Genomic DNA, 12,523 nt, shown 5'->3' with positions numbered 1-12,523 from the left:
AATGAATGATGGAAAGCTGTCACTTCAAGGAAAACAATGGTCAGTAGTTGTTGCCAATGACAAAAATTTTGAGCTTTCAAGCTAAAACTAGAATTTTGGAAAACCTGTATCTACCACTGTGAGCTTGTCAACTTCCTAATAGGTGCTTTTCTGACGATATCAGTAGGGATATTAGCAAATGTGATTATTTTGGGATATAGTATAATGAAACATGTCAACATTTGGAAGATCTGCTCAGTAAAATTATCTTTTCCAAATGACCACCATGATGTTACAAAATTACAAATGGGTTAAAGATCTATCCAAAGCACAAAATCAATCAGTGGATTTTAACGTAATAGAGCTCAAAGAGTTCACTGAATAATTTCAGATTCCACACTGCAGCTAAACTTTAAAAACTGCCACTTGTTGAGTTTTGGTGTAGTAGCAAAGAATATCCATGATTAACTGCAAAGGCTAGTAAAATATTTCTCTTTCTTCTAACTACATATCTATATGAGACTGATTTTCTCCTTTAAACAAAACAACATATTACAATAGATTGAAAGTTTGTTGTTACTTATAAATTAATAAATACTAATTAATATATAATATAATTCATTGGGTTGGGCAATTCTGTGGTGTAATATTCCTGTCATGACTGATTTCAAGCTACCAACATGACTACAGAATGTAGTGTTGGCTCTCACGAACTGGTACAATCTGGCTCCAGACCACTAATATAATCCACATTTTAAAAAGCCCTTTGGGTCCTCAATAGTTTTTAAGAGACTAGAAATTTTGAGAACCACTGCCCTAGAGAAATGGCTATATCTGGCTACTAGGAGACATGTTCTGTGTCCAAAAATATTTAGGAACCACAGCTATGTGCAACATGGATGATTCTTAAAAACATTAACCATATTGAGGAAAAGAATTCAGACTCAAATGAATACATGCTAGAGGATTCCATTTAAAGTCCACAATCAGGCAATACTAAGCTTTAGTGTTTAGGAATGCATCCTTTGGTGCTAAGCATATACAGAAAATCAAGGAAGAGATTGCCACAGAAGTCAGGTTGGAGTGGAAGAAGGCGTATGGGAACACTTCTGGGGTGCTGGGAATGTTTTATTTCTTGACCTACATGCTGGTGGGGTTTTGTTTACTGGAATTCATTTATTCTGTACATTTATTTTTAGTGTAATTTTTCATGTTTGTGTTACATTTTACAGTAAAAAGTTGTATAAAATGGAATTATACAGAACACATAGCTCTCTTGGGTTTTGATTGAAAGGATAGCCCATCTTCCTGGCTTAAGACTTGCCCAAACTATGGTACCTGCCAAATAGAAGTTTGCTCTGCTCTATCTTCCATGCCCTTTCCCTGCCACATAGTTAGCTTCAATAAGGAACAAATAATTTCCTGGAGTTCCTCTATTTTTGTTTAAAGGCCATTGGAAAACACTTTCTCTGAATTACCTGCTTGAAATGGAATGTCTTCATTTGTGGCAAGCAAGACTACAGTGTACTGCTTCTTTAACTTAACCATATATTGCAGGCATCTTCCTATGTCAGCATTTTTTAACAGCTACAGGGTATTTGTTTATATGATGTGCCACATCAGCTCTCTGTTGGTAGATATCTAGGTGGTTCCTGATTTTTTGGCTTAATGAATAAGCAAGATCATGGTCTTTATCCCATTGGACTGAGCTCTATAGGGATGGGGCCCTGGCCTAGCCACTGATGCATTGTAGCCCCAGCTCAGTGCCAAGGATGTGGCATATGCTTGCTAGAATGACTCTGGAATGAATGAATGGAGATGATCTGAATGAACAATATTATTAGTTTGACCACAAAGATAGGATTCTTCCTCAAGTCCCTTAGGCAAAGTGGCAGATGGGCAGTGAGTAGAGCCCAGTGGTTTAGACCTGAATCAGAGTGGATTTAAATCCCAGCTCTCTACATGTGTGACTTGAGGCAGCTACTTAATCCTTCCTTGCTTCAGTGTCCTCATCCATAAAATGGGTACAATCATTGGCACCTGCTTCATAGGGCTGCTTTGAGGATTAAACAAGTGAGTACATGTAAAAGTCTCAGTATGGGCCTAGCACATCAGCACTCATTAAGTAGTAGAATGTGATTATCTCAACTCATTCTAGTTGTAAAAACGCAGCAAAGATGATGCCTTTTATCAGGTGGTGACATAGAAACCAGATCCTTCTGCCTCCTGCTTTTGTGGTGATCGTTGTTGGTTTGATTTGCTTTTGTGGTGTCAACTTTGCTCCTGAAGAATCAGCTGCCCCCTTAAGGAGAGTATACTCAGAGTCTATCACCATGGAGACAGTCAACAGTAGGGAATCCAAGATCACATCACCTCTCCCTGGAGGCTGAAAGTGGACTCTCAGGGCCCTTTTATTCTGTGAAGTTAGCAGAGTTTCATCTACTACCACTCCTTTTGACTGATGAAAAGAAAAAAAAGGCATCCCAAACTCAGCAACTTCATAACATCTCCCACCCCCGAAACCTTAAACTGTGTTAAGTCAAAGAAGCTTGGGGCAAATCCTTACCATGCAGCTTCTTACTGCAGTAAGTCCACAGTCGTTCTCCACTCCAAGCTGGAAGATTGAGACCAAGTATTCAACCAGAGTGCTCACTGGAAACTGGTTGGAGGAGAGGAGGAAGGTAAGAAAAGAGAAGGTGGACAGAGGGCTCAGAGGGAGACCTGGCAGGGAGAGGGAGGAGTTAGGGCATTATTGTTTTCAAATGGCCATAGGCGACTGCATCTTAAGAAGGTGGCATTAGGGACTCTGTGCTATACATAGAGGAGTTACGTTCAAGCAATCATCAAGGTCCCTATTACATCTTGAAAACATCATAGCACAGGTGTCAATATGGTTGTGCCTTGCAGTTCTATATTCAGTGGAGTGTTTCTAGGCATCCAATGTTCCCTGTCCCTAATTCCACTGCACCTTGATTTGAAGAATGTCTGCTCTCCCTGGGCTGGTCCTTCCCAGAATGTGTTACCTGCCAAGGCAGGCTTGACCCTCCTTGTGTTGATGTCCAGGGATGAACTGCTGCTCTCTGGCACCTGTTGCACAACCTTGCCCTGCCTGTGCATTTCAGCTTTCACTTTCAAAACAGAACAAATGGGCTTTTGGTGTTCCCATGTACCTTAAAGATCATCACAAAATACTTTGCCTGAATTGGCCTACTTAAAATAGCATATCTTCATCCGTGGCAATCAAGACTGACCCACTTAAATTTCTGCAGAGATGTCTAGACATCCTCACGTCTTCTTGGAAAATAGGCAGGGGAAAGAGGGTGAGATAGAATTGGCAGCTTTGATGCAAGTGCGGGGAAGGTTGATGGTGATTTCTGAGAACTGGAAAAGGCTGTTTTCATGGGGGAACATTAACATTTACCACCCCTCTGGCCAGATGTGGCTTTTGGCCATTTTTAGCTCTGACTGCGCTTGGCTTTGTTTGGGGAGTAGGGGTGTGTAATCCAAGGGCCAATCCCTTCAGGCTCCTGTGGGCAAGGCAGTACCCAGGGATATTATGGACCGGTCCAACACCTAGAGGAGATTGCGTAAAGAGAGCAGAGTTGGAGTGATGTCAGGAAGATGGCAGACTAAGAAGCTCCAGGTTCCTTGTTCTCCCATGGAAACACTTAAAAAGCAACTATAGCCTAACTGAAACAACTATATGGGAGCTCTGCAAAACAAAGGTCTATAGCAAAAAACCAAATGCCCAGTAGAAAAAGCCACATTCAAAATAGTAGGAGATTCCATGGCATTTTTACTTGCCCTTTCTGCATTCCCTCCCCAGCACAGTGTGGTGCAGTGTGGGGGAAGCAGTGGCTCAGCTCCCAGTTCCCTCCCTGGAACCCAGAGGGAGCGGAGCAACATTGTAACCTGTCTGGAAGCTGCCTGAGGGATTGGTCTCTGTTCTGCCTAACTCAAGAGATCAGACAGGGAAAAGTGGGTAGTTCATATTTTAGGCTAGGAAGAGCTTGAAAAGCAGCAGTGGTCACAGTTAATGAAAGCTGCCAGGGGACTACAAACTTGCAAATGTCTGGGGGCAAGAAATTATAGGTAGAGGAATGCAACAGAACATCTAAGACTCTGAGAAGAAGCCAGGGAGAGACTCCTCAGATGATTAAGGCATTTTAAAGCAGCCACATACACAGGGGAAATAAAAATCGTGTGCATGCACGCGTGCGCACGCGCACACACACACACACACACACACACAGAGGCCTAAGGAGGATGCATGCTCATGTTCAGAAAAGTCCTGAGAAGAACTTAAACCTTCATACCTGGCTGGTTCCAAGGCTCAGAACATGCCCTGCTACTTAGCGGAGAACTTTCCTTGAGTGGAGCCAGTCTGCAAAGACTAGGAGAGATGACTGTTCTTTTCGAGTGCTCAGTGTTCAACAAAAAAATCATAAGGCAGACAAAGAAACAGGAAAAGATGGCCCACTCAAAGGAAGAAAATAAAGTGGCAGAAATGGTCCCTGAAGAAGCACGGGCAATGGAAGTACCAGAGAAAAACTTTTAAAAACCTGTTTTAGGGGCTTCCCTGGTGGTGCAGTGGTTAAGAATCCACCTGCCAATGCAGGGGACATGGGTTCGATCCCTGGTCCGAGAAGATCCCACATGCTGCGGAGCAACTAAGCCCATGTGCCACAACTACTGAGCCTGTGTGCCACAACTACTGAAGCCCGCATATCTAGAGCCCATGTTCCTCAACAAGAGAAGCCCCCACAATGAGAAGCCTGCGCACCTCAACGAAGAGTAGCCCCTGCTGGATGCAACTAGAGAAAACCCGTGCACAGCAACTGAGACCCAACACAACCAAAAATAAATAAATAAAGTAAATAAATTTAAAAGAATTTTAGAAAAAACCACCTGTCTTAAATATGCTTAAAGATCTAAAAGAAAATATGGACAAAGAATTAAAGGAAATCAGGAAAATAATATATAAGCAAAATGAGAATACTAATGAAAGATAGAAATTATAAAAAGGAGCCAAACAAAAATAATGGAATTGAAAAACACAGTAACTAAATTGAAAAAAAATTCACTAGAGACATTCAACAGTGGATTTGAACAAGCAGAAGAAAGAATCAGAGAACTTGACGACAGATCATTTGAAATGATTGAGTCTAGGGAGCAAAAAGAAAAATGAATAAGAAAAGTGAACAGATCCCAAGGACTTATGGGACATCATCAAGCTGACCAGTATACAGATTATGGGATAAAAGAGAGAGAGAAAGGGGCAGAGAGATTATTTGAAGAAATAATGGCTGAAAACTTCCTAAACTGGAAGAAAAGATATGGATCTACAAATCCAAGAAGCTCAGTGAAGATCAAATAAAATAAATCCCCAAAGAGACCCACACAGAGACAATTATAATCAAACTGTTGAAAGTCAAAGAAAAAGAGATCATCTTTAAAGAAGCAAGAGAAAAATGAATCATCACATACAAGGGAGCCCTAATAAGATTATCATTAGATTTCTCAAAAGAAACCTTGCAGGTTAGAAGGCAGCGGAGTGATATATTTAAAAGGCTCAAAAACAGCAACAACAAAAAATCCCCACCCCACTATCAACTGAGAATACTGTTTTAGCCAGCAAAACTCTACTTCAAAAATAGAGAAATTAAAACATTCCCAGATAAACAAAAGCTGAGGGAGTTCATTACCACTAGGGTTGCCCTACAAGAAATGCTAATGGGAGTCCTTGAAGTTGAAATGGAGAAATGCTAGACAGTAAATTGAAGCCATATGAAAATATAAAGACCTCTGGTAAAGATAAATACACAGACAAATATAAAAACCATTATTATTATAATTTTGGTTTGTAATTCCACTATTTTCTACATGATTAAAAAACCCAAGTGTATAAAAATAATTATAAATCCATGTTAATGCATACACGGTATATCAAGATGTAATTTGTGACATCAATAACATAAAATGGGAGAGGGCAGAGCTGTAAAGGAGTGAAGTTTTTATTATTGAGTTAAGGCAAGTTAGTATCAATTTAAAATAGATTGTTACAAAACACAGCTAACATCATACTCATGCAAAAGAATGAAGTTGGACCCTTACCTCACACCATATTAAAAAATTAATTCAAAATGGATCAAAGACCTAGATACAAGACCTAAAACTATAAAACTCTTAGAAGAAAACATAGAAGAAAAGCTGCATGACCTTGAATTTAGCAGTGATTTCTTGGATATGACACCCAAAACATAGGCAACAAGAGAAAAAAATAGATAGATTGGACTTCATCAAAATTAAAAACTTTATGCATCAAAGAACTCTATCAACACTATCAACAGAGTGAAAGCAGGATCTTGAAGAGAGATATTTGCACATTCATGTTCTCAGCAGCATTATTCACAGGAACTGAAAGGTAGATGTAATCCAATGACGAATGAATGGATAAGCAAAATGGAGCATGTACATACAATGGAATATTGCTCAGTCTTTAAAAGAAAATTATGACACATGTTACCATGTAGATAAAACTTGAAGACACTATGCTAAGTGAAATAAATCAGTCACCAAAAGACAAATACTGTATACTTCCACTTATCTGAGGTACATAGAGTAGTCAAATTCATAGAGACAGAAAGTAGAATGATGGTTGCCAGGGGCTGAGGGAGGGGAGATTGGGGAGTTGTTGCTTAATGGGGACAGCGTTTCAGTTTGAGAGGATGAAAAAGTCCTGGAAATGGAGGGTGGTAGTGGTTGCACAACAGGGTTAATGTACTTAATGCCACTGAACCACACACTTAAAAATAGTTAAAATGGTACCTTTTATTATACATATTTTACCACAATGAATTTCAAAAAAAAATCAACCACAAAAATGTAATATAATGGGGGAAAGAAAGAGTAGAGTTGGGAAGAGTGAGGAACAAAGGAGAAAAAGAAAGGGAGGGGTCAAGCAGGAGGGAGGAGCAGGGAGAGAGAGGAGAGAACAGAAACAGGTGCAAACCATGAGATATGGTCAGGTGACACCAAAACGGCTTTCCCAAGGGCTCTTGGGGGGGTGCCAAGTCCCTGAGCACATTCCTTTTCAATTACTGGAAAGGAGGGGGGCACAGTTAAGCCTGTGTTGTGCAGGATGTCCGAGGTCCATATTTACCCTTTTTCTGCCCAGCTTCCAATGGTTGGGAGCTGAGGGGATGCAGCAGAAGTTTGAGAAGGGACATCACAGAAACTGTCCTGAATATTTGGTCTTTTTCAGTTCACCAAAGCCACTGAGAAAACACCCCAGACCATTTATAGAAAAGAGTATATCCCCTTCCCAGGCCACAGACCGGACCAGATCTCCAGGTGGTACAGCAAGAGGAGAGTTGAGGTAAGAGGGCTCGGGACACCCCACTCAGGCCTGACTTCCTCCCAATGCTCAGGAGACACTAACAGCCAGACTCTTTCTAGACCCATTTCCCTCTTAGAAACTCAGGAGTAACCTCATTAAATACCCTCCCCAGCCAGGGGCTGCCAATGTCATTTACCCTTATTTACTGGGTGGACAGATGTCAATCTAATCTCAAGCTGGTAGCATTCCCCTTGGCTGGTACCCCAGCACTTTCCTGCGCCATTTCCCCCATTCCTTCACACTTTTCCAACAGGGTGCAGGCAAAGAATATGGGAAACAAACAAAGGTAAGTGTTCAATTAAGGTAAATGTAGTCAGGAATTACACAAAGTACTCCAAAAGTTAAGTGATGGTGATGTTTAAACAGACAGTGTTTGCAGTAGATGTGCCCAAGCGTCCTGTTCTTTTGTATGAAAAGTGCACCCTCACTTGCTGGGTGCCTGTTTGTGAGTGTGGCTGTGTTCCAGGCTTTCAGAACAGGGAGCAGGGCACTGCAACCTCAGAACATGCCTTCCACGCCCAAGACCAGGCATTTGAGACATTTATCAAATTAGGTGAGAGGGTGCCAGAGGCTCAGAGATCCTGGCCCTTCCAGGAACAGGAGGGAAAACCTCTTCCTATATCAACCCTCATGGGTACTTCCCACCAGCCTCAGCCTGGAGAGATTAAGCTTGTAGGTGCTCACCCACTGGGTGCACAACTATGCCCTGTTCCCACCATGATCTGGGTGTTCCCCCAAGTTATTTCTTCTGCCAGCTTGCTACTCATAGAGGTGATTTCTGTCCCCTCACTCCCACCCCACATAACCCTACCTTTGCCTAAATTCAGGGTGGGGGCAGGGAGGCACAGAATGAGGGATGGACATCCTTCAGGATGGAGCATTTTAGAGCTGGAAGGGACCCAAGGGATTGTCCAGCTCAACACCCTCATTTTCAGATAAAATGTGCCCAAGGGTGGCGAGTGTCTTGTCTGAAGCTGTGTAGCCTGTCGGTAAGGGACTGAGCAGGGGGCTGCTCAGCAAATCAAGAAATCAAGCAAAGAGTCTCCTCAGATCCCTTTTTACCACCTGCCAGAGTTGATTCTTCAACTTCTGCATTTGGGGATTCATGTCAATATAAACAGTGCCAGATTTTCAGTTCTGTGCTAGCATCCCTGGACCCTGTTGGCATCTCTGGTTTGTGCTGTCATATCTGGGTCACACTGCATGGTCCTCGGACCATGCTGATGCTTTGGTGCTGCCAACCATTAGCATTAGTGTGCACTGGAGACACAAACATATTTTAATACAAGGAAGTCAAAATTAGAACCCACAATCCTAACCATCCCCTAACCATCAATGTACATGAGGCATTTAGCCTAGCTCTCAGTATACCTTTGGTGCCCTTTCTTAAAGACATTTGTTGTCCCATCACAAACCCTGATGAAGGGATAACCACACATACATAGAGTCTGGATAAAATTAAGATACCTCCTCCAACACATACACAAAATAGAACCGAGCAATTGGATATTCGTTCCTAAGGATTCTGTTCCAATAGCCTGTTTGTGTGCTGAGAACACTGGACACAGCATCACTTCCACGTGGCTGCTTCAGTGCTGTCAGCTCCTCTGTGTGCTTCACCCTGTGCTCCCCTACTGTGACAGCCTCCATTTCCATCTCCCTCCCCACTTTACTCTTCTCCCTTTGTCAAATGCTGCATCTGCTCTTCAGATTGACCATGGATCAATGGAGTTTTTATCCCCAGGCAGGTGTTTTAATCATGTTTTTTATTTTCTGTATTTTACTTTGATATTTTAGGGGCCTTGCTAATCCTGGAGAGGCTGCCCCTCCCAGGGCTAGCTAATTCCTAGGGACAGTAAACAACTTGCCTGCCATCATGCCTTTCAGATGCAAACCAACCAATCCAGAGCCCATCCCTCCAATCACCTCCTTTATCTAATGCTCACATGCGAGGCCAATATTCCCCACTCCAGGGCCAGGCAGTGACAACCAGAGACACCCTGAATTTATCCAAACTGTGCAATCCTACACTTCTCAAACATGCCTACCCTGCTTTGCCCATTCCTTTGTTGGAAAGCACAACGAAGGCTCTGGGCCATGTTCTATCTTCAGTCCTTCTGCCTCTTGACTGACCCTTGTGCTTCCCATGTGGTCCTGTGTGATGTGACATGCCCCCTCCTCTTGGGAATTGTAAGTGATAAACTCTTCTTTCAAAGGCAGTTGTCTCTATGTCTGTCAGCTTACCGTACCTGATCAAAACAAAAATCTTGTGTACATGGTCAAGATAGCAGAACTGTGCCCCAAACCAAGAGAAACTGCAAGAAAATCCCTCTTGGCCTCTCTCCTTTCCCTGCTGTGCTGCCTCCTCAGAACTTCCCTTGGTTGATGAGAACCCCTCCAACTTGCTTTCCCTGACCTTGGAAATATACTCCAAACACCTGGTGACGCGGATCTTGGGAACCCCTGCTTAATGTCTGTGCCCATCCCCCCTCGTCTCCTTCTGGCATTGTGATCTGACTGATTTATGGAACCACCACTTGAAGTATTTGGTGCAGCCAGTGTTTTTAGGCCATGGTAGGCACAGACCTCCCCACTACTCCAGACAAGAGGACGAGCATGGAAATCCACATCATCTTCCCTGTAAATCAGCCCAGTCCTCTAGGATTCCCTTTTAGGGCCAAGAGGATTTTCTTAGGAAAAGCACTGATTCAGGCAAACATCCCAGAGTCGGGAGAACACGGCTTTCTTCTCCCTGTAAATAACTCCCCACCAAAGAAATCACTCCCTGAGTTGCCAGCTGAGGGACACATAAATCCTTTGCAGGAGAAGGCAATTTATGGAGCATTCTCTGACTCTTCCCATAGTGACTGATTGAAATAGAAGGTGCAGACGTCCGGCTCAGCATTTAACATCTTTCATTTGCCATGGAAATCGGCACTTGGAAGGATGAGACTTGAGACAAATCAAAGGGGGTAATTTCAGATCACAAGGGCATGCGATGAGATGGCTCAGACTCTCCTTATTCAGCTGGGCCTCCTGACTTTCATTTTAATGCATCCCCCTAGCTCGTTCTCGGGATGAGTTGTCTTGGCAGAGGCTGGGAGCTCCTCACACAGAGAACTGACTGCAGCTGAGATGGGATGTGTGTTTGAAGGTGAACTGCGTCATGGTGGGCAGACGAGTGTGTTTCCTGTTGGTGGCTCCCAGGGCTCAGGCAGCCACACTCCCGTGGGGGTCCCCTCTCCATCAGCACCACAGATCTCCATGGCGGGCAGATTCTGTCTCCAGCCACAGCCAGGTGGATGCCTTCCTCCAATTGGTAACATGTGCCCTGTGTCTGTCCTTCCAGGGGCTCCCGTACAAACACCTGATCACCCACCACCAGGAGCCCTCGTGCCGCCATCTAATCAGCACGTACGACGACCATTACAACCGGCATAACTATAACCCAGGCTTGCCCCAGCTCCGCACGTGGAATAGACATAAGTTGCTGTGGCTCCCAGAGAAAGCTGACTTCCCCCTTCTCGGTATTTTTATAATTCGGGATCACCCCCTTTATTGGGCTCTAAAGGGTTCATAACTGCATAGGGCTGAGGTGTGCCCACCTGGTGCGGAAGAACCTCACAGGTGACTCAGACTCCAGAAGAGCATTAGAATGAGAAGATAGGGAAAGAGTCCTGTTTACCCTCCAGGCCACCTGCCCTCTCCCTGTGTTGCTGGATGATGTTGCTGTGTGATGAAACTGTCACCTACAGCAGCATGTTTACCTGGAGCACAGGTGGTGGGGGGCAGCGTCACTGCACACTCAGTTCCATCATCCATTTCGTAAATACTGACCGAGTAATCCCCAGGTGCAATGCCCTCTTGTAGCACCTGGGGACACAGCAGTGACAGATAGGGAGGAATTGCTGCCCTCAGGGAACTGACACCCCCATGAAGAGACACAGAAGACATCATTAATGAATAAGATAACCTAAGATCCAGTACACTGCACCGGGATATGTGGTATGAAGAAAAGAAAACGGGTAGCGGAGAGAAAGTGAGGCAGGTATATTGATTCTCATTTGGATGGGATGACAAAGGACGGTCTTTCTGGAGGAAATAACTGAGTTGAGAAGGAGGGAGCCATGCAGGAATTGGAGGGAAGAACATCCCAGGGGAGACAATAGCGAGTGACAAAGCTGCAAAGCAGGGGTAGAGGAAGTCCAGGTAGGGGCTCATAGGCCACAATAAGGAGTGTGGATTTTGTCCTTCCCTCAGTAACAAGACTTTGCACAGATTTACCAGGAGAGTGCCTTGGTTTGATTTACATTTCAAGCTGCCCCTATCCTTTGCACTTATCTTTTTGTGGAGAGTGAGCGGCTTGTCACAGTGCATTACTTTGCAAGGGTTTCTCGCAAGGTCACTCTCGCAAGCTCGCGCTGCTCCCTTCCCTACTGGGGTGGGGCAGTTACTATCCAGGAGCTGATGGGGCCACCCTCAATCAGGTCACGGGGCTGAATTTTCCAAGGCTTCTCACAGTGCCTGGTCCCTCCGAGGTCCACAGGGAGCAGGCCACACCCTGAGGCTCTCGGGGGTTGGCAGGACCACCACTCTCCTGCAAGCCTCCTTCTCCCCTCTGGTGCACGGCCAGCCTAGCTCCCTGGTACGGCAGCCTGGGAGAACCTGCAGGGTCCAGCCAACCATTCTCCTGTCCCATCAACACTGGCGTCCTCCTCTAAGCCCTGTTCACCCAGACTCTGGTTTGCCTTGCAGCTCCCCCTACAAACTACGGACTCTATGAGCAGTTGAAGCAGAGATGGCTCCCATCACCCGAGGCCACCTGGAGGGAGAATATTTACACTTCTTCCTGCCCCAGACCACCTTCTGGTGCTATGTCTCAGCGGGAGCATGCGGTTCCGGGGCCTCCCCCTCGCCTGCAGCCTGTCCCACACTTCTGAGAACTGCCACCCCATCACAGCCCAGGTGGGATCCCATGGAGGCCCACCACACCGTCGGACCTGCCAGACAGCAGGCGTCTGCAGATACTTCCAGAGTTTTAAATCAGGCCCATCTGAGTGGCCCTTGGAATCATGGTCTGTGTTTTCTACTTTCCACCCCTCCTCCAAACCCACAGGTTCCTTTCTTTTCCAGCCCACAAATAAA

The 12,523-nt window shown here is 44.6% G+C and overlaps 1 protein-coding gene across 1 annotated transcript; it reads left to right on the top strand.

Moving 5' to 3' along the window:
- Window positions 1-2,546: 2,546 nt before the first annotated feature.
- On the top strand, window positions 2,547-12,318 carry CFAP107 (cilia and flagella associated protein 107). The gene is made up of 4 exons (XM_061187086.1): window positions 2,547-2,660; window positions 7,244-7,357; window positions 10,728-10,905; window positions 12,134-12,318. The coding sequence occupies exons 1-4, from the start codon at window positions 2,547-2,549 to the stop codon at window positions 12,316-12,318; spliced, it is 591 nt and encodes a 196-aa protein (XP_061043069.1).
- Window positions 12,319-12,523: the final 205 nt, after the last annotated feature.

This window comes from Eubalaena glacialis, chromosome 3 (genome assembly GCF_028564815.1).
Source record: "Eubalaena glacialis isolate mEubGla1 chromosome 3, mEubGla1.1.hap2.+ XY, whole genome shotgun sequence".
In the NCBI taxonomy this organism is placed as follows: domain Eukaryota; kingdom Metazoa; phylum Chordata; class Mammalia; order Artiodactyla; family Balaenidae; genus Eubalaena; species Eubalaena glacialis.
Note: the sequence above shows the minus strand (reverse complement) of the source record. Positions and strands in the feature narration are given on the sequence as shown.